The sequence below is a fragment of the Pelodiscus sinensis genome, chromosome 4 (genome assembly GCF_049634645.1).
Source record: "Pelodiscus sinensis isolate JC-2024 chromosome 4, ASM4963464v1, whole genome shotgun sequence".
NCBI classification, from domain to species: domain Eukaryota; kingdom Metazoa; phylum Chordata; order Testudines; family Trionychidae; genus Pelodiscus; species Pelodiscus sinensis.
Window position 1 is genome coordinate 120,847,554 of NC_134714.1, and position 21,310 is coordinate 120,868,863.

At 45.9% G+C, this 21,310-nt stretch overlaps 2 protein-coding genes across 3 annotated transcripts in view; one reads left to right on the top strand and one right to left on the bottom strand.

Moving 5' to 3' along the window:
- DRD4 (dopamine receptor D4) overlaps positions 1-21,310 on the bottom strand; it is a 107,919-nt gene that overhangs the window by 73,801 nt on the left and 12,808 nt on the right. The gene's annotated exons all lie outside the window — the stretch shown is intronic.
- Positions 1,894-19,700, top strand: SCT (secretin). Its single transcript, XM_025185556.2, has 6 exons — positions 1,894-1,947; positions 6,425-6,521; positions 10,179-10,283; positions 12,678-12,782; positions 17,085-17,204; positions 19,341-19,700. The coding sequence occupies exons 2-6, from the start codon at positions 6,433-6,435 to the stop codon at positions 19,441-19,443; spliced, it is 522 nt and encodes a 173-aa protein (XP_025041341.2). The 5' UTR covers positions 1,894-1,947; positions 6,425-6,432; the 3' UTR covers positions 19,444-19,700.

Genomic DNA, 21,310 nt, shown 5'->3' on the forward strand with positions numbered 1-21,310 from the left:
ACCTCCTGTGTATCACAGACTAGGGATGCAATAGTGTAGCTGGTTAAACGATTAAGTGGATGCTTATTGATTAATTCTACCGGCTAAATGCAGCTCACCTCCTCCGTCCCTGCCATGGCTCTGCTGGTAAATATTTTAGCGGGCTGGCTGGCAGCCTGGCTCAGTGCAGAGCTGCAGCGGGGGTATCTCCTGGGTCCCAGCATGAGCCAGGACTGAGCCAGGCTGCCTATCTGCCAGCTCCTAAAATACTTTCCTCGCAGAGCCGCAGCGGGAGTAGCCCCCAGGACCCGGTGCAAGCCAGGACTGAGCCAGACTGCCTGCCCACCAGCTTCTAAAATACTCTTAGTGCAGAACCACAGCAGGGGTAGTTTCTGGCGTGAGTTGGGACTGAGGGCTTGCAGTACTAACCCTTATTGATTAATTTGGTAGCAGACCAAAATTTTGTCCTGATTAACAAATTACACACTTAACATCCCTATCACAGGCTGCCAACACCACCAACACGTGCACACTAAACTCACCAGTTAAAATTAGACCAAAGTATTACAGCCCACCAGGGGCCCACAATGATAGTCACAGCACATGCACAGGACTGTAACTGAAGTGTGGTTGCATATACATGCAAATATATATGCAAATACATGCAAATAGCTTCTTTCACACTGACGGGCATGAGTACAAAAATTAAGGCAAGACTACACAACACACAGGCCCCATTTAAGTCAGTTCTGCTGATACTAATAACATGTAATATTTACCCCATTTCCACCCATATGGCAGCACTTTTAATGAGCAATGACAGTCCAGGAATTTAACTATTAAAATGCGTATCAACAGAAGACCATTATATTGGCTCGCTGTTGTGGAGCGTATTCCCAGTGGAGGCCATGTTCAAAGGATCCCACCTGCAGGTCGTGTGTTGAACCCCACGTAAACCCAAACTGCACCGCCGGCCGCAAACAAACGGGCCGCAGGCCCCATGAGCCCTGTGTTGAGTTGCCCTGCTATAATGTAACAGAGGCAGGTAGGAGGGATACCATGGCAGGGCAATTAGGAAGTGAGAAATACCCTTTTACACTGATAAGTGACCCTCCCCTATGCTGCAGAGAAGGATGACCCTCCCATCTCCTCCCCTCAGTCTTTGCCAGTCTGAGCTGGGGGTTCTTTCCCAGCCCCACCCATGGCCGTCAGTTCAGAGTGGACCCTGCACAGGTGAGCAAGAAGCAGCCAGCCCAGCACAACAGGATGAGAATGCTCAGTGCCACCACAGAGCCCCCAGCTATCCTCATTCAATATCTCACTTCCACCTGTGGCCATCCCTGATATCGCAGAGGAAGGAAATTAAAAAAAAAACCTCACCGAAATGATTAGGTTGTTTGTCTCCACAGCTCCTACTGGGAGGATGTTCCAGAACCTCACCCACTGTTCAGATGAGAAATCTCAAAAATTACTGCATGCAAATTACTCATATACATCCAGCTATCAAGAGCATTTCTTGTGTGTATTCTCTCTGTTATTTGCAAACAAACCCCAAACCAAAAGGGGGGGAAATGTAGTAAATTCCCATCAAGCAGGCAATTAAAGCTAGGAGAGGTCACGTGGGTGACATTCTCAATTAATTAGTCATTACTGATATCATCTGTATCAGTCCAGGGATGTTTGCCTGACAAATTAGTTTTATTATATGCATGAAACAGGAACCAACATACACTGGCAAAATGGTCAATTGAACCATGGTAGCTACCTGCTTGGGTTTACAGTGCAATTAAAAATACATTTCCGCCAGGATATACGTGCCATTAATAAATGTTACTCTCATTTCCAGCTTTACCTAATTTAGGGCATCTGATAAGGGTTGAATATTTATAGGGGACGCAGGCAAGGAGGGATTCACGGCACATCGCGGGTGTGAGTGAGTGAAGAAGTCCTGCGTGAACATAGTGTACGGTAAGTACTGAATGTCTCTGCTGACATTTGTTAATGATGCTGAATGGGAGATAAACTGGGCAGAGGGGCACATTTCTCATGAATCTCAGTGGTTTCTCTCTTTTTGCAATGTAGAATACGGTTATCCATAAAAGGCTAGCTTGTGCCTTTTATTCCCCCGGTTACAGTAAGAGTATAATGGGTCAGCTGTTAAAAATGAATGATAGGTCAATGACAGAAGCTTCATGGGGTAGCTGAGTTAATCTGTACAGAAGTGGGCTGTGCCCCCGAAAGCTCATGATACCATCTACATGTTTTGTTAGTCTACCAGGACCTTTAAGGTAAATGACAATTCTTCACATAGCAGGGCCAGAGCAAGGAAGTGAGTCAAATGCCAAAAGCCAGGGTTTTAGAGAGGGCTGAATCATCACCTTAGCAGGTGATGATTACCAATAACTGGTGCCTGGCCCAGCAGGAGCAGCTCCCCTCCCAGCTCTGCATTATGGGCAGATGGCTGCTCCAACCTGGCCAGGCCCACCATGGCATGGGCCGGGGCCAGCAGCCCTGCAAGGCTGGCAGCCAGCAGCCCCACAAGCCAGGAAGCTGGCAGCCAGCAGCCCTGTGGCTACCCCGTGTAACTGATAGACTTTTGTTCAGATGCACAGTTAATAGTTTTATACATTGCTTACATCCCTAGTAACAGGATTTGTATATCAGTTACGCATGCAAAGAGACAGCCACCTCTGTGCCTTCTTCCATGGGGCTTCCTGTGCAAAGTCCAACCTCCCAGAAGTCAGCTGCAAGGCCCCTCCCCTCTCCACACACTGTGCTGCTTATGTTGAATCTAGTTAGTTGGCCTATAACATTGCATGCAAATTGTCCATTGTTCTTGTTTCCCTTGGTTCTCTTCTCTCTCTTCTTGGACAGTGAGCTGCTCAGAGGAATTGCATGGGAACCATAGTCTGTCAGACTGTCAATATGTAGCTCTGTTGAAACTGAAAACTAGGTTGATTTTGCTGGAATTTTGTTGCAAAAGAAAAATGGGGGGGAAGTTCCAACAATGTCCCATTCCATATTTTCAGAATAGTATTTTGAGTTTTAAATGACTTTTTTTGTTTTTAATTTTTAAAAAAATTTGAATTAGTTTCCTTCAGAAACAATTTCAAAAAAGCTTGGTTTTCATTCTGATTCAGAACAAAGCCAAATTTCAAAATCCTTTGTGAAAAGGAACTTCGGTTCTCCTCACTGCTCTCCTGGCAAACTGGATTCTTCCCTAAGTAACATAGGTAGAAGTATTTTCTTTCAGGCTGCCTGGGGATATTCTGCTCTGAGCAGCAAAGCACGAAGACCCTGAATTCTATAGAAGTATTCTCCGATTAGCTTGCACACCCACAGATATGCACTGAGGGGTTTAAACCAAGACATTAGGGAGAAAATTGTTTGTGCTATATGGAAATTTAGGATCTATTTCTTTGCAAGCAAAAATCATAGAATCTTTGATCTGGATAGTGGTTTAACGTATCTATCTAAAAGGATTCATAGGGTCTCCAATAGCACAATACCTGAGCACATCACAATCTTTATTTTTCCTCAGCATAACTATGAGGGGTAGAGAAGTACTGTTTGCATTTTCTAGATGGGAACAGTGACACAGAGAGGCAAAGTAATTTGCCCAGGTTCACAACAGGAAATAAGTAGTGGAGCAGGGACTTGACTCCAGGTTTCCCAAGCCCTAAGAACTTGACCATCCCCCCTTTCTAATCACCACATAAGGTCTAAATGAGTGCATGTGTCTACTTCCTCTTTTGTAAGGTTTTAGAATAAGCTGCAGAAAGAGACTGAGGAATGTTTCATTGAATCTGTGTGAAAGACCCACATAACTGAGAGGGTATGTCTACACTGCCCCGCTAGTTCGAACTAGCGGGGTAATGTATGCATACCGCACTTGCTAATGAAGCCCGGGATTTGAATTTCCCGGGCTTCATTAGCATAAGCGGGGAGCCGCCATTTTTAAATCCCCGCTGCTTCGAACCCCGTGCAGCGCGGCTACACGGGGCTCGAACTAGGTAGTTCGGACTAGGGTGCCTATTCCGAACTACCGGTACACCTCATTTCACGAGGAGTAACGGTAGTTCGGAATAGGAACCTAGTCCGAACTACCTAGTTTGAGCCCCGTGTAGCCGCGCTGCACGGGGTTCGAAGCAGCGGGGATTTAAAAATGGCGGCTCCCCGCTTATGCTAAGGAAGCCCGGGAAATTCAAATCCCGGGCTTCATTAGCAAGTGCGGTATGCATACATTACCCCGCTAGTTCGAACTAGCGGGGTAGTGTAGACATACCCTGAGAGAGTTAACAGAAAGGCTACGTCTACATTGGCCCCTTCTCCGGAAGAGGCATGTTAATTTCCAGCTTCAGAATAGGGAAATCCGTGGGGGATTTAAATATCCCCCGCGGGATTTAAATAAACATGGCCGCCGCTTTTTTTCCGGCTTGGGGAAAAGCCGGAAAAAAGCGTCTAGACTGACGCGATCCTCTGGAATAAAGCCCTTTTCCGGAGGATCTCTTATTCCTACTTTCAGAAAATTGTTTGTGTTATATGGAAATTTAGGATCAGGTAGGAATAAGAGATCCTCCGGAAAAGGGCTTTATTCCGGAGGATCGCGCCAGTCTAGACGCTTTTTTCCGGCTTTTCCCCAAGCCGGAAAAAAAGCGGCGGCCATGTTTATTTAAATCCTGCGGGGGATATTTAAATCCCCCGCGGATTTCCCTATTCTGAAGCTGGAAATTAACATGCCTCTTCCGGAGAAGGGGCCAATGTAGACGTAGCCAAAGTGTGCCATCTGCTGGCATATAAAAATATGCATCACCGTTCTTAGACGTGTAAGTCCCATAAAGCTATTATGTAATACAGGTGATTTCACAAGTACAGCTCAAGCTGAGGCCACCTGGAGAAACAAGCTGCAGAAAATAAGCACTCTAGGGGAAATGGGCCATAGCTGCTCATATATGAGTCACAATCCTATCTGTGAGAGTGCAGAAGGGTAATTTGTGCTGATGTGATAGACTTTAGAAAGGAGCTGGTTGGGTGTCTGCTGCTACAGGGCTGAGCCTTCTAATTGGAATTCAGTGAAGTTGAGATTCTTTCTGTGGGATTCTGGGCAACAGGGAGGCAAGTATATTTCTAGCCATCCTAGACAGTGCTCACTGAAAGGAACCTCTCATGTAGCATGCACTCGCTGTCACTATCCACCTCCTCCCACTCCAGGCTATGTCTAGACTGCCGGCTTCTTTCAGAGGAAGCATTTCCAGAAGAGATCTTCCAGAAAAACTACTTCCGAAAGAGAGCGTCTACAGAGCAAAAGTCATCTGCTTTTTTAGAAAGATAGCGGCCACACGAATGGACGCTATGTCACATTTAAGCTGTGATTACTATGGACAGAGAGGCCACCAGGGCACCTGTGCTTTTTCCTTTTCTTGCGAAAGAACTCCCTCTTCCCCATCCACTCATGCCTTTTTCCAAAAGAGCTCTTCCGGAAAAAGGCTTCTTCCTCTTAGAAAGAGGTTTACCAATGTTGGAAAAAACCCTCTGTTCTTTCGGGGGTTTTTTTTTTTCAAAAGAACATGATTCAGTGTGGACATAAGTGAAGTTTTTTCGGAAAAATTCTGCAGTATAGACATACCTCCATTCTCCTCAGTGCTGATGGAACATGCGTCACTTCCTCCCACTGCTTTCTCACAAGCTTGCCTGCTCTGAGGGATTTGTCTTCTACAGGCTATAGTTACACCTTAGTGTCCATCCACATCTCATGCTTCAACTGCAGGTGGCCATCTTTCAGGGAGAGGTTAAAAATTTAAATACATATCAACATCTGCCTGAAGAGTTTCTATGAAGGTACAAATATTCGGATTGGCTATGCACTCCTTTCTAGGGTTTACTTGATGGCTTGTACGTGGCTCGAAGTATTGGCAAGCCCCTATCTGGTGTGGATGAATTATAGAGTTATAGACTTTTTTGCCTGACAGTTTGAAGTATTAGAGTTGGATTTCCTATGGCAGCTGAATGTGTTCAATCGTGGTGGTGTTGAGGTTGTTTTCATTATTGTTTCTAGTCTTTTTATTCCTAAATATACGGCTAAATCCATCCCTGGAGTTTTGATTTAGATTGAGATACAGCAGAGCGAGGTTTGCTCCACTGTGTGATACCACAGATTTATTACCAGTCTATTTGTTCTTTATTGCTCTGAAACACAACATCAAGACACCAGAACTGGGATTTCACTGGGGGATGTAGAATGAATAGCTTGTAACATACCGGCTGGACAAATTATTTAGGTGTGCTCATCTTTTACATTTCTCAGAATGCTCTCTGTTGGCAAGAGCTTCCTTATTTGATTGCGACGGTGTTATTAGTGTAGCAATACAGCAATAGCTGATGCTATGCTACCGGTAAATTGTTCCAAACAAAATAACAAGGTCGTTCAATTCATGCTTCATTTCAGGAGACATCATGGCTTCCCTGCGGACTGGGCTCTGGCAGCTAGTTATTTCTGTGGTTGTCCTGTCTCAGCTCTCAGCCACGCTTCCTCTTCTGGAGAGGTGAGTCTTTTGGAGATTCCATCCCGTAACTGGGTTGAGACACAGCGTTGTGGCGCCTCCTACTGGACACACTGGGAATTAGCTCAGTCCTCAGCAGGGTGCCCCCTGCTGGCCGGAATTTCACTGAATCATCACTCTGCACCCTTTCTGCATTCTAGCTGTGGACCCACATCGCTCCCAGGACCTCTTCAGGACACTTCCCTCCAGTAATGCCCTCTAGTCCAGTCTCTTGCCCCCTTTCAGGGGTATCAGCAGTCCTCCATCTTGCACTTGCCACCATAGCCAACTGCAGCCAACATCTAGCCCCTCACACAGGGAGAAGCTGAAGCCAGTATAGGCCACACTCTTGTGGTGACTACATGCGGTGAAAAGAGGGAAGAGAGGACCAAGGCCTGCCCATTACTCTGGGTCTTGGTCCAGGGACCTGCTGGCAGCAGCCTTCTCCTGCCCTCCTTCACTCCCTTATACTGCCTCTTATTCCCTGGGCCACTTCCCCTGTCACCCTTATACCTCCTTGGACCCTGTACCAAGCTCCCCTCTCTCTCTAGCTCCCCTGAGTCTGCTCAGCACTGCTCTATCCAAGGTGCTTTCTCTCAGGGAATTGGTCCTGCATCCTCCCTGGCCAGGACACAACTCAGTGCTCTGCTGAGCAGCACCTTATAAACAGGACTGCCCCCACAAGCTATACTCTGATTGGGTCCCCTAGGAGCCCTTTCCTCATTGGCTAGGACTCTGTACGTGCTTTCTTCAGCCTACTTTAACCCCTTCAGCCCAGAGGAGGACAGCCACCCCACTACACATCCCACTTCTTCTTTCTAGGATTTTCTGTTCTAAAGGTCTACCAGCTAGGTCTTGTCTATATACAGAAGTTACAACTGTGTGTTTGGGTTTTAAATTGATTTGATTAAACCAGTGGAAGTGTTTGTGCAAACACACTTATTATGGCAGTAAGAACAGAATAAGCTAAATTGAAATGACCCATTCTTCAACCAATTTATGCGCCTACATGCAAATTTGCTTCAGTGTAACTAAATTAGGGCATGTCAACATAGCAAATTCATGGGGAAATTAGTACAAAATAGCTAGGGGTATTAATTTAAAGCACAATAGCTATTCTGCATTAGTTCCCCTGTATGCATGCTAAGAGTGCTTAATTTAGTCCACTTAACTGTTTACAAAACATGGATAGCGCCATGCCCTTAGCCAGGGTAAATCAGTGTGACTTCACTGAACTAGACCCCCTACACACCCTGAGGAGTGATAATAAGTGCACACTGGACATTTCTTCGCAGTGAAACATCCATTTAAGTGAGATGTCACCTTTGTTTTGTTTTTAAAAAGTTATTAGCAATACCAAGTATCATGACCTGATTTACACAATGCCAAAGCATGCTAGGTACCTTACTGGGGCATGAGATCCCTGCTCCAAAAAGACACTCTAGCCCAATCTTGCAAATCCCATTTCTCTAAAGTACTTATTTGTACCTTATTGCCCAACCACCTCAGAGTCTTTGTTGTATTTCTCAGAGATAGGGCAGTATCTTCCCAATTTTACAGATGGGGAACAACACCACACACAGAAATGAACATAAGAAGGGCCATACTGAGTCAGACCAAAGGTCCATCTAGCCCAGTATCCTGTCTGCCAGCAGTGGCCAATGCCAGATGCCCCAGAGGGAGTGAACACAACAGCTAATCATCACGGGATCCCTCCTGTCATCCATTTCCAGACAAACAGAGGCTAGGGACACCACTCCTACCCATCCTAGCTAATAGCCACTGATGGACCTAACCTCCATGAATCTATCTAGCTCTTTTTAAACCCTGTTAAAGTCCTGGTCTTCACAACATCCTCGGCAAGGTTAAATGACCTGCTCAACATCACACAGGAAGCCTTAGACTTAGAGGGCTCGTCTACACTGGCCCCTTTTCCGGAAGGGGCATGTAAATTTCACCTATCGTAGTAGGGAAATCCGCGGGGGATTTAAATATCCCCCGCGGCATTTAAATAAAAATGTCCGCCGCTTTTTTCCGGCTTTTAAAAAAGCCGGAAAAGAGCGTCTACACTGGCCCCGATCCTCCGGAAAAAGCGCCCTTTTCCGGAGGCTCTTATTCCTACTTCGAAGTAGGAATAAGAGCCTCCGGAAAAGGGCGCTTTTTCCGGAGGATCGGGGCCAGTGTAGACGCTCTTTTCCGGCTTTTTTAAAAGCCGGAAAAAAGCGGCGGACATTTTTATTTAAATGCCGCGGGGGATATTTAAATCCCCCGCGGATTTCCCTACTACGATAGGTGAAATTTACATGCCCCTTCCGGAAAAGGGGCCAGTGTAGACGTAGCCAGAGTGTTTGTCCCTCCCTTTAGTAGTTTCACTCCCCCTCTTGAAAAACATTACACCCAAAGCACAAACAGTCTATATCCCCTGCTGGTTTTTAATCACTCCTTTGAACTTCCTTTGTTTTCCCTCCCTCCTTGATGACTCTATTTACTACATTAATGCTAATTCAGGCAAGCACACATTCCTTTGTTTAGCGCAGACCAGACTTCTGCCTGGACAGTGCTGTGGTGTTTGGAACATGTGCTAACAGCAACATTATGGGGTAATAATATAACTTCACATACAATACTGCCAAACACATTTCTGCAGGACAATACTGGCCAGCAAATTATGAGTTTTCAAACATTACCTTACCAGGCATACTTTGTGGAAGGATTATTACATTAGTGTGTAAGATAAGAACACAGGAGTGTATTCCATCACACATGGTGATGAGCAAGCTCTTATAAACCTTCTAAAAAGAAATACAAGGCATTTTTACTTTCCAATTAGTATTTTAGAAGGTGTATCTGGTTTTGCTTGGTGTTCCTTAACTCAATTAATTTTTGTTTTTTGGTAAATAAAATTAGAATGTACATGCTGCATTTAAATCATTGCTCGGGGATGGAGATGGAGATGAGGGGTTCAGTATGCAGCTCCAAAGGGCACAGCCAGGGGAGATGTACATTTCCCCTGGCTGAGGCAGGTCCAGGTTCATCAGCCCCCTGCATTCCACAGCCAGAGTTAGGAATTCAGCAAACTGTGCACTTTCTCCTTGCTCACTGATGAAGAGGAAAGAGCAACCAATGTCCCTGCATGAATTAGGGGAGGCTGAAGCTCCCACCCTCCCTAAATGGCACCTGGGGGTGGGGGAATTCCCAGAGGTGGACACACCCCCAGCCAGCCCCTTTCACCTGTCTGGTGAGTCTGTCTCTTTTTTGTATAGTTTTATGAGACACCATCCCATTCCAAGGGCATCCCATTTTCCTGGTGCAACCAAACCTTTACTTTGTTTAAGTTATGATGAAAGGAAGCTGTAGACTGAATTTGGAGGTCCTACCTCTTAGTTTTTATTAGGAGCACTTGGACAAACAGACAGACAGACAAACTCTCTGAAATGTGTAGTAGATATTTGCTTCTTTTATGTTTTGAATATTTGCCTTTTACCCTCACCCCTACTTGGAACACTCCCATTTTGTTCCAGGGTAATTATGATTTCTATCAATTATTATCAATAGTCCATTCTCCCAGCTTTCCCCCTTTCCCAAAGGGATGGTTTTAAACACCCACCCCATCCAAAAGATGGCATTGCACCCATTTGGTTTTCTTTTCTAAATTCCCAGGGCTCGGAGACATGCTGACGGGGTATTTAACAGCGAACTCAGCAAGATGAATGAAAATGCCTATGTGCAGAAGTTAGTCAAATATCTCGTGGGCCTCAATGAAAGGTAAAAAATACTCGTTCTTCCCTGCTTGGTGCTGTTGTGACCTCTGAACTCCAAAGTGTAAAAAGATCATAAGCCTCAAAGAGAGGACAGCTTGGGGCTAGAAAGCAAATCCTAGCAAGCAGACTGCCCGGAGCCTGTTTCCAGAACACGGGCCAGATCCTCCTCAGGTGCACCTTGGACCCCTGCATCTTCACAGCACCCGGCAGCCAGCTCAGCCACTCTAAAGGCTAAAGCTGTCCCAGGACTGCTCTAACTGGCAGTGTCCTCCAATGCCCCATTACTTCCAGCAAGAGCAGGGCTAGGCGTGAACGACACTAAGGAAGCTAAGCCACCTTCTGCCTGGGAATCCCAGCTGCTGCTGCAGGGTAGCTTCAGATTCTCTAGGTGAAATCTTTAGCAGCCAGAGCAGCCCAAAGGGGAGCCAGCCTGAAGTAAACTCCAGCCCTGGTGCTTCAGGAGCACACCCCATCTTGTGTGTAACTAATCGCGACTCTAAACAGCTCATTCATCAGCCACGCAGAGCTCTCTCAGCCATCACTCCTTCCAAACTCACTGGGAAGGGAGGCTGGAATAAGGACTTCCCCTTGCGCCGGGGTGTGGTGTCTTGTACACTCACAAGCCTAAGGTAACAAATGGAAAAAGCAGAGAGACTCTGCTGCCATCTCCCCTTCATTGCACATAAGACTAAGGGGCTACAAGTCATCCCTCGCCCTATGTGCCTGCATAGGAAACCCTGGGGGGATAAGGCTGTCAATCAGAAGGTTCACTTATCTGGAATGTGTCTTGGATCAGGGACCATATATTTTTTCCTGCCTGGGCAGTGCCTAGCACAATGAGATCATGCTCCAGGACTAGAGCTCCTAGACATCACTGCAGTACAAATAATAAGGTATGGTGCTCCCATACCCCTCTGCAGGAGACACACGTTTCAGCACACAGAATCGGTGGAAGAGCAGCTTCTGTAGGGACAGTCATCCCTTTCCTGTGCAGGTGGGGGTGGGAAAGAGGAGGGAATGGGTGCAGTCTTAGCTCTGACCTTCGCCCCCTATGCTGAGCTGATGTGAAGGAGCAAAGGAAGGAAACTACTCTAAGGCCATGGCGACACTGAAGGGAAGATTGACACTGCCGCGGTCAATTTTCCGGGGTTTGATTTAGCAGTGAAGACCTGCTAAATTGAACTCAGCGGGTACCTCCCCCGTCAGCACCAGTACTCCTGCTCCTCATGAGAAGTACAGGAAGACAACGGGAGCATTTGCTCCCATCAACCTCCCACTTTGTGGACAGCGACTTAAGATACGTCAACTCCAGCTTTGTAATTAACGTAGCTGAGGTTGTATAGAGCTCCGCTCTAGCGTAGACCAGGCCTAATAGTGTCATCCTGAAGCTAATTGCTCTCTCTATAGAGCAAGTCTGGGAGTTACAATTCCTCCCTGGTGCACTCCTAAGCCAGCATAACTGCTCACAGCCACTTACCCAGGGCTGGTGGTAAAGTGACAATCCAGCCCGAGGGCTACGTCTGCACTGGCATGATTTTCCAGAAATGCTTTTAACAGAAAAGTTTTCTGTTAAAAGCATTTTTGGAAAAGAGAGTCTAGATTGGCACAGACGCTTTTCCGCAAAAGCACTTTTTGCGGAAAAGCGTCCATGCCAATTTAGACGCGCTTTTGCGCAAAAAAGCCCCGATCGCCATTTTAGCCATCGGGGCTTTTTTGTGCAAAACAGTACTGTGCTGTCTACACTGGCCCTCTTGCACAAATGATTTGCACAAGAGGGCTTTTGCCCGAACAGGAGCAGCATAGTATTTCCGCAAGAACACTGATGATCTTACATGAGATCGTCAGTGTTCTTGCGGAAATTCAAGCGGCCAATGTAGATAGCTGGCAAGTTTTTCTGCAAAAGCAGATGATTTTGCAGAAAAACTTGCCAGTCTAGACACAGCCAAGGTGTGTAACAGATGCCAATCTTTCAAAGCTATTGTTAAGGAGAAGGGGAAATGATGTGCATTTAGCTTCCCTGAGATACAGCAAAAACATCATCTAGTTGCATGTAAGGAAACAGCCCTGTTATTAAAAAAAAAAAAAAAATTGCCCATCCTTTCTAAATCTGAACATCTGGGGATGATCATATCTCCTCTAGAGTGAGCCATATGCCCACCTAGAACTGTCCCTTTTCAGGTACGTACCTCAATGTAGAATTTGTACAACAAGAGATGCAGCTTGTCTGAGCTTTGGGTCAGTCCCAATAAACAGTGTTGGGAGACGGTGCCTGTCTTATTCCATACTTAGCAGGAAAGGTCCAGCTGTGCTGCAATCTGAGATGAAATCGAAATCCCTTGGAATAGAGAGAGTCCCCTCAGTGCAGGCACATTCATTTTCTCTCTTTCCTGAAATGCAGGTATCAGAGGCACGCGGATGGCATGTTCACCAGCGAACTCAGCAAGATGAGAGAAAACAGTCAATTTCAGAAACTAATCAAGTCTCTGGTGGACTACAAGCGCAGGTAACAAACAAACACCGGGAAAGGAAAGTGACTTCTTGGCAATTCAATTGGTCACAAGCGTCATCTTACAGCTAGAAAACAGGCAGCCAAAATGCAGGGTGACAGATCCCCCCCCCTCCTCCAGTGGGAGAGAGTAGTGTGTACTGCCTGGACTTCTGAAACCCTCAGGCACCACAGCAAACGCTGTATCGTTCTCTACCTCACTCACTACTACTGCTGATCCTTCTTGGATTGCTTGTGTCTGATGTACAGGGGCAAGCGGGTCAACTCCTCTCTGCAACATGACCCTGCCCACTTGCGTGTTATTACATGCAAAGCTGGTAGCATTGCCTAGGAAAGCTGCCCAACATGTCTCATCATAGGACTGTATCTTCGTGTTGCTTATAACTTGCCAAGCTTGACCCGTTCATGCTGAAGTTTTCTATGCTGGGTATCTGCTTCAGGGTGACTATTTTCTGAAAGGTTTCAGCCAAAATGGTTTGGCTACTTCAGAAAGCAAGATAAGGGGGAAAATACTTTGTTTTGCCTGTATTAAAAAGTCTCACTGAGAAACCTAGCATCCCCCTCAGGTTGAATTTTGAGGCAGGGAGGAAACCTGGTACCCTCGTATCAGGATTGTGCCTTTTGTTGTCCTTGTGGAAATCAACCCAAATGTGGCCAAAACTTGAGCCTCTAACCAGGTGCTAAATATGTGATAGCTGAGCATTTTCAGTCTGGTTACTAAATTTTCTGAAGATTTTGATTGCACTGGGCATGCTCCATTCCAAGGCTACAGCTGAGCACAGGCAATCTTATCTCTGGCATTTCCTAAGTGCTTGATTTTGCAACCTCACCATTCTTTTCACATTGCTTTTTTTTAATGTAACTAGTCTTACAGGAGCGGCTAGCAACCTTATTTTGCTGGCCACTGTATGTTCACAGATCGAAAGAGAGAATTTGTCAGTCAAAATAAAACAGGCAGAGACAAGTGAAATCACTTGCCCGGGATCACATAGCAGAACTGGGAAGAGAACACAGGTCTCTTACATTCCAGTGCAGCAGCCTCTCCATTGTCCTATTTTGCCTTTCATGTAAGTTTTGGGCTATATGGGGTAGGGGCAGGGACTGTCCCTTTCTATCAGCCAAAGCTTGAGCTCCCCAACCTCCCCCAAAGTCAGTCAGCTTATATGTGTCCATGCAATACCCAGTGCAGTGGGTTCCAATCTAAGTAAGGCCTATAGGTGCTTAGTGCAAAACAATCCACCATGGCCCCCTGGGTGCTAGCAAATAATTAGATGGAGACATTAAGGCCTCATTCAGTCCTAACCCTTTCCTCAAGAAAAGAGGCGGCTCTTATAACAAATAGCCCTAAATATCTATGTAGCCATTCTCCAATAAAAGTTAGCACTTCAGGTGATATAAACCTGATTTCAGAGGAATGTACACCAATATACACCAGCTGACAAACCGGGCATTGTATCTCAGAACTGGTATGACAGCAAGTGAAGGAGGAAAATCTTTCTAAGTAGGCAAGTAATGTGCAGACTGAAGAATAAGCCTTGGCTTTGTGTATTTGTACTCTTGTGTACTAGTGTCCCCGAATCCTCTGGACTGGAGGAGCCGGTGGAAGTCTCTGGCTATATTGGTCATGCTGAAAATGACTTAGACTCAAAAGAGAAGTTCACTAAACTAAGGACTTTCCTGCGCTACGTACTGAATCTCAAAGGAAAGGAAAGAGGAGAATTTTGTATTATTTCCTTACTTCCCTGTGCCTTTTAGCTACTCCAAAGCCTCCGGCTTGATCTCTTCACTAAGTAATCCTCTTCCCTGGACCAGATGTGGTCCATGGGAAGGGAAGGAACTCCCACTGGCAGTGCCATTGAGGGACAGATCACACCACCTCTTGGTGTTCTTTTCTCTGGGCACTGCTATTTCCCCATCTTTTCTTCTCTTCTCATCCCCCTTTTGTGACCACTGACCCACGTAGTAACTGTAGCCATGACTGTGCATCCTTCTCCAGAGCTAACAGCTACACCGCTTAAGGAGGTCAGTCTCTGAGATGTTGCATGAGTGAGGCCACTGTTTCCTTGTCTTATTGTTCCTGTTGTGTTGTATGAGGCTAGGATAGTCCTGGATTTTACTTCCTTGTCTCTGATTTCATATTTATGTAAATATGTCCTGAATATTACAGGGGACAGATAAGCCACCCAAAAAACTCTAGCAGCCTCTGTCTGCTGTCACTTCTGTTCCCCAGATGAGATGTATCTAGAGACACTGTCTGGTACTTATAAGTTCCCTACAGTGCACCTATAAGTACACTGACCATCCGGGACAGTCACGTTTTTAAATCTCCTGTCCCAGTGTTCCCATAGAATATTGAAATGTCCCAGAAATTGGCGGGTGGGGGAGAGCCTCATAAGTACCTGAAGTAGAACAATACAGTCAATAGCAAAGCAGGGTTCAGCTATATAACAATAGCCTGTCCTCGTCTGTTAGGGGAAGATGATCACAGAAAATGATTTCTCTTGTTTCAATACTACGAACGAGGCAGAATCCTGCCACACTACACAACAATGCACTGAGAGAAATGCTGGATATGCTCCCCAGTTCAACCTATTCCAGCTGGCTAATACATACACTGCCCTCGGCAGCATGGCAGGAAATCAGAGCACAATTTTTCCCTATTCAGAGGAGCAACAAAGTGGATTTCTGCTGGAGAGGAAGCATCTATCGGCACTGCTCTTTGCTGCATTGGCTTCCTCTCCTTAGAACAGAAGTGGGCTCCCAGAAAAGCAGCAGCAAGTTAATTAAAGGCCCAAAAACTTTTGCCCTAGAAAAGTAAGATAATTTTCAATGGCACATGTGCTTTCGCCTATGTCACCCCTGCAATAAAAGCAGAAGCAGCACTTCCCAGCAATGCCCCGGAAGGGAATTATGTGTGAGGTCAGTCTGATATGTCATCAGAAGTCACTGCTTCTACATATCATGGCTGCAGCCTAGCAGGAGGTGGCAACCTGTGCCAGCCTGTGAAATACACAGCCTCTCAACTGCTATGCCTACTTGCAGTCCACTATCCAGCCACTAAGTGTCTCTGTGTGCTATACTGTGTTCCACGCACGCCTTCCTGAGTAAGGGAGATAAAACTGGGACCCAAGCTGTGCAGGAACTTGTTTGTGTCAGTTGTTACAGCTATTTTCTTTATTAAACTTCTCTGGTTTAAGAAACCCTGTGATTCCACACAACAGGACATCCTTCAAAACCATGGAAGGAAACAGGCTGTCACACTGTAATAAGTCCACACTACCAAGCCTGTTATTTCGAAATAAGGGGCTGCTTATTTTGAAATAATAACTCTTGCTTTCTATGAGGAATAACGCTTATTTCAAAACAGTTATTTTGAAATAGCGGTAGTGTGGACGCTCCACTGCTGCTATTTCAAAATAACTACTCCCCAGAGTCATTCAAAGTAATTACTCCCTAGTGCTTCCTAGGGCTTTACATCGAGGTAGCACATCCACATTAAGGGAGCCTGCCTTGGACTAATTTTGAGGCTCCCTTGTAGTGAGGCTGCGCTATTTTGAAAGTTATTTTGGGAGTTATTATTTCAAAATCATTTTCTAGTCTTGACATGCCCTCAGAGACTAACTATATATATACTAGCTGGAGTTACCTGGCGTTGCTCAGGAAAGTTGATATAACTGAGGTGAGGAGCCTGAGGGGAGTGAGGGAGAAGGGAGTCGTGCGCCTGCCGCCGGCGCCCGAGCCTGCCCTCTGCTTCCTTGTCCCTCTGCCAGCCTTAGTGAGTGACTATCCCCACCACTTCCCCCAGGAAGCCACTTTTCCCCACACTGCCAAGCTCCGTGCAGCCCCGGGGAGAGGCGTCGGTCTTTCATCTTGTCCCTCCCACAGTACCTTAAAACCTCCTGCATGAAAATTTGGTTGCGGTAGCTCTTATAGTGTCCAAGTTATTAGCGCACAAACATACAAACATTCTCCTTTCTATATTATAGATAGATATTTAGACTCAAGAGCTTTTGTGGGTAAAGGTAACAACCACTTCATCAGATGAGTTGGAGTGAAAAATAACAGACTCCAAAATATATTCAATGCAACTCATCTGAAATGGGTTTTACCTCCCAAAAAAACCTCATAATTCACTGTGTAATCAGATTCAGTGTAGCCTTCACAAACTGGCTTTACTCCAGGTATCAGATCAGAACATCTGATTCACAGCAGCCCAGTTTTTGCTTGAGAAAACACTCCTCAAGAGTAGGAGGCATGGGTGGCTTTAACAGTGTTCTTCCCCCTTCTCTTCCAAATCAGCACTGAGATGGACAGCTCTGAAGAATTAACCCACACAGCGATACCCAAAAGACATGAGAATGGCAACTCTTACGAGGACTTTTGCTTCATGTGGTTGTACCATCACGTTGTGAATGATAGGTATGTACCATATATGTCATTATTCCAAAATAACATAGTCCACGTCTACACTACAAGCAGTTATTTTGACATAATGTCAAAAGAATGTTGAATTGGAGGACTGCTTATTCTGACTCCTGTAACCCTCATTTTACGAATAAGGAAGTCGGAAGAAGAGTGCTCTCAGAGTTCCTGCTGTGTAGACAGCGCCAAAAGTCGAAATAAGCTATTTCAACTTCAGCTATGAAATTGCCATAGCTCAAGTTGTGTAGCTTATTGGGCTTTAGCCCTGCTGTGCAGACATGCCCTGAGTGGCTAAAGTGTTTGCTTCAACAGGGACTTGAACTCTGGACCCTTAGGTGAAGGCTAATGCTCTACCAATAGGGTAGCCAGGCTCACACAGCTCATTTTATTACACTCATCTTCTCCTTCCATTGGCTTCAAAGGAACTAGTAGCATGAGCAAAGCTGTACTTGTGTTTAGCAGGGGACTTTCAAAAGTGCCTGTGTGATTTAGAAGCACAAGTCCTATTGACTACATGACATAGGCCCAGATGTACAAAGCTATTTGGGCATTTTAAAAGTGCCTGTGCAGCTCCGTGATACTGAAAGCATCTTAGATGCCTAAGTGCTGTTGATTTCAGTGATCATTTAGGCACCTATCAGGCTGAGCCACTTCTCAAAATCTTAGTGGGTGCCTATCCGCATCTTTAGGCACCTAAATACCTTTGAAATCTGGCTTTAAGTCACGCAGGAAAATCTTACTCTGACAGGCTTTGCAGCTCAGGGCCTTTAGTAAATAGCTTCAACTCCAGAGGGGGAAAGCACAGCTGAGCCCACAAGTTCTGTGCCAAGAAATACAAAAGGCGGTAATTATGATGTTTGAAAGAGCGGGGGTTAATTATAATGCAATTGAATAACTGATCCTAATTCCTTTGGTCTAATGATATACATGTAAACTGTGATAGGATCTCTATTAAATCCTCAAAGGCAATGGTCAACCCTAAAAGATAACATAAGAGTGAAAAAAATGAACTGGACTGTGTACATGTCAGTTGGTGACACAGCTCATGACTGGGTTCTATAGAGGGCACTCATAAGACCCAGAGTTGAGACTTGATCCTGCTTATACTTATCAATAGTTTTGGTGCGTGCATGAATCTCAATAGGGCTAATATGATGGATAAACATTCACAGGATCGCAGCCTTACCTGTACACAGAACATCGGTCTACCTCACTCTTATCACCAGTGACCTTTAATGCTAAAGCTACAAGGACGGAGTTTCCGCTGTGTGGCTCAAAGTAGCTCAACTGACCTCCGTGGATTTACAGCAGCTCAGGATCTGATCCAGGGAAAGTTTAGACACATTTTAACTAAAGCAAACCTGCATCATTCCTCAGCTCCTCCTGACGTGTTTTATTGTTGCTGCGGCCCTTATGTTAGGTCTTTGTTGTCACAAATGTTTCTATCCAGTGCCAGCCTGCCACGGCCTACATGTTTGAGAGGTCGTTTGCCTGAGTATCAGGGACAATGCCATAGGTGGAACACAAGGTCAATTCTATGCAATTCTTCAGGATAATTTTGATGTGCTTATCAAGATCTAAGCACATGCACTGTAGGGATGTTAGATATCGTATAACTGAATAGTCTCTGGAGGTGGGGCTGGCAGCCAAGTGCGCTCCTGGCCTCTCTCCTGGGGAGTCCCCTGCCACTCCGCACTGCTACATCTGTATCAAAGGCAGCAGCACAGGGTGGCAGCAGCCCCTGTTCATGGGAATCCGAGCTCTCCATGGGCGGGGGCTGCTGCCGCAGACCAGCCTCTGGCCACAGTGAGCTTGGGCCGCTGCAGACAGACGTTGCTGTGTAGCAGCCTCCCCTGTCTCCTTCCCCATGCTGGTGGGGGGGCAGGCAGCACCCCAGAGCTGGAGCTGGGGGGAACCAGCCTCTCATTTTGTGGTTGTACTGTGCCCTGTGCAACAGGAGCTACTCTGGGGGTAATCTACCCCCATCAGGCTGAGGATAATAATCTGGGGAAAGTGGCAGGTGTTTTATTTTACTTTTTGTCCTGAACTTTGTAACTCAGTCCCATTGCCACCCTATTGTCCACTTCCCCTGTGGAACCCTGGACTAGCTGCCTGTTGTCTGCCCTACTACAGCCTGTCAGAGAGCGATGCAAGAGAGGCCATTCAGACGACCGGCCAGTACCTTTGCTCACCACTGATTGAAGAGATGAAGGCAGAAGTGTCTGCTCTGGACTAGAATTGAAGGGGAAAACCGCAGCCAAACCTCTCCATAAGCTACAGCATGGTGGGATAGGTTCCAAGTATCTTTTACAAATAAATAAGGAAGCTACTGAATCTGGCTCAAGAATCAATGATGGGATCAGAAACAGCCGAAGTAACAGTAAAGCAATTAATGTAATCAACGGCACTGTGTGTATTTTAATGTGACATGGAGGCGTGGGAGCAGTAGATAGTGCATGAATGATGTAACCGCTTAGACATGAATGATGTAACTGCTTAGACAGTACTTTGTTCCAGGCTTGACTATTTCTAAACTTTAATAAAGGTTCCTCTGCAGCACTTGTGTTTTGGTTTCTCTGGTCATGCACAAGCAAGCTACTGAAAACAGCAGCAAGGCTACCTTGCAGAGCACAGTGGGGATGGCTACGCCAATAATTGTTCTTCCTGCTTCCCTCTCTCCCTGACCCTGTATTTCTATATGCATGCCCATGCACACAGTCAGATCCTCAGCTGGAATGATTCAGCATAGCTTTAGTAAAATCAGTGGAATTACCCTAGCAGAAGATCTTGCAGAACAAAGAGGGTCAGAGTCTCACCATTACTCACACACACCAGTGTTAGAAAGACAGAGCAGGAGACATTACACAGACAGGGGAGCCAACAGAAGGGTGGGGCCAGGAGCAATCAGGCTTCAGAGCTATGGGTACTGCAGCATGCCCCACCCCGACCCCTCAGAGCCGCCTAGAATGCACCACCTGGTGCTCTGACAGCGATTTAAAGGGCCCTAGGCGATGAGTCCTTTTGTATCACCTCTTCCTGAGACAACTGCCCACTTTGCCCTCCCTCCACCCCCATTGGCAGGCCTGCACACAGACAAAGAGGCCAATGCTTTTGCTTAGCAGAAGATTTCAGAGGGGTGGTGGGTTTTATGGGAGATAAATCTTTAGGATCTCAGGGGGAACTATACTACACCGATGGAAACTGCATATGTCAATTTCCAATCCATTCTGCCTCTCTGGTTACAGGGCTGGTCTTCTAGCAACTAGGCACGGCAGCCAACTAAAAAGCAGCCATTCATCCTTAATGCTCAAGTTTGCATAGACTTGTCAGTCACACTCTGTGGTTTCAGTGCTCTTTCCTGGCCAAAACTACTAGATTCAAATATCAGCTCTAAAAACAAGGCTGCTGAGAACATATGGTATAGAACATTCTATGTTGTCTATGCGTCTGTTTATGATGTAGCTCATCAGAAACGTGCCATTTGTTTTTTTCTTTCAGAGACATCTACAAAACAGTTAGCTTCTTACACAATACCCATCCTATCCCTTAAGATAGTACTAAAGAACCATTCCCACCTCTCGCAGGCCAGCTTCCATTTCTTGCAGCACCTGGGAAACTAGGCTGCTGTAACTTTCCATTACAAACGTGTTAGAAAAATCTCAAAGGAATCATTGGAAGAATTTTTTTGTTATTAAACCACTAAGCAGCATGGCCAAAATTTTCAAACCTGGCTTTGACAGCACCTTAGCTGGGACTTTCAGATCAGCCTAAGAGAATCAGAGACCCAAGTTCCATTGAAATTCAGACCTAAACTTTCAGTTAAGTGCCTAAAATATGGATGTGGACTCTTCAGAGCTTGCTTATAACATAGGCATTGAATGAATTGCGACTGAGTCTGGCAACTGTTCTAGTGTCAAACTTTAAGGCAGGGGTGGGCAATAAAATGATGGTGATTCACCAGGGATAGCCCGTAGTAGGCTGCCACTGCTATTTTTACCTGTGTCTCCACAGATACGGGTGAGAGCAGGTCCCATTGGCCTCAGATCATCGTTCCCAGCAAATGGGAGCTGCGTGAAGCAGCAGAGACCAGGACATTGTTTTCC

What these genes read in the sequence shown, in the direction of transcription:
- SCT (XM_025185556.2), top strand. Translation starts at nt 6,433, where the DNA reads ATGGCTTCCCTGCGGACTGGGCTCTGGCAGCTAGTTATTTCTGTGGTT. An exon ending in ACGCTTCCTCTTCTGGAGAG is followed by an intron (nt 6,522 to 10,178) that starts GTGAGTCTTTTG and finishes CTAAATTCCCAG; the next exon opens with GGCTCGGAGACATGCTGACG. An exon ending in CATCACGTTGTGAATGATAG is followed by an intron (nt 17,205 to 19,340) that starts GTATGTACCATA and finishes GCCCTACTACAG; the next exon opens with CCTGTCAGAGAGCGATGCAA.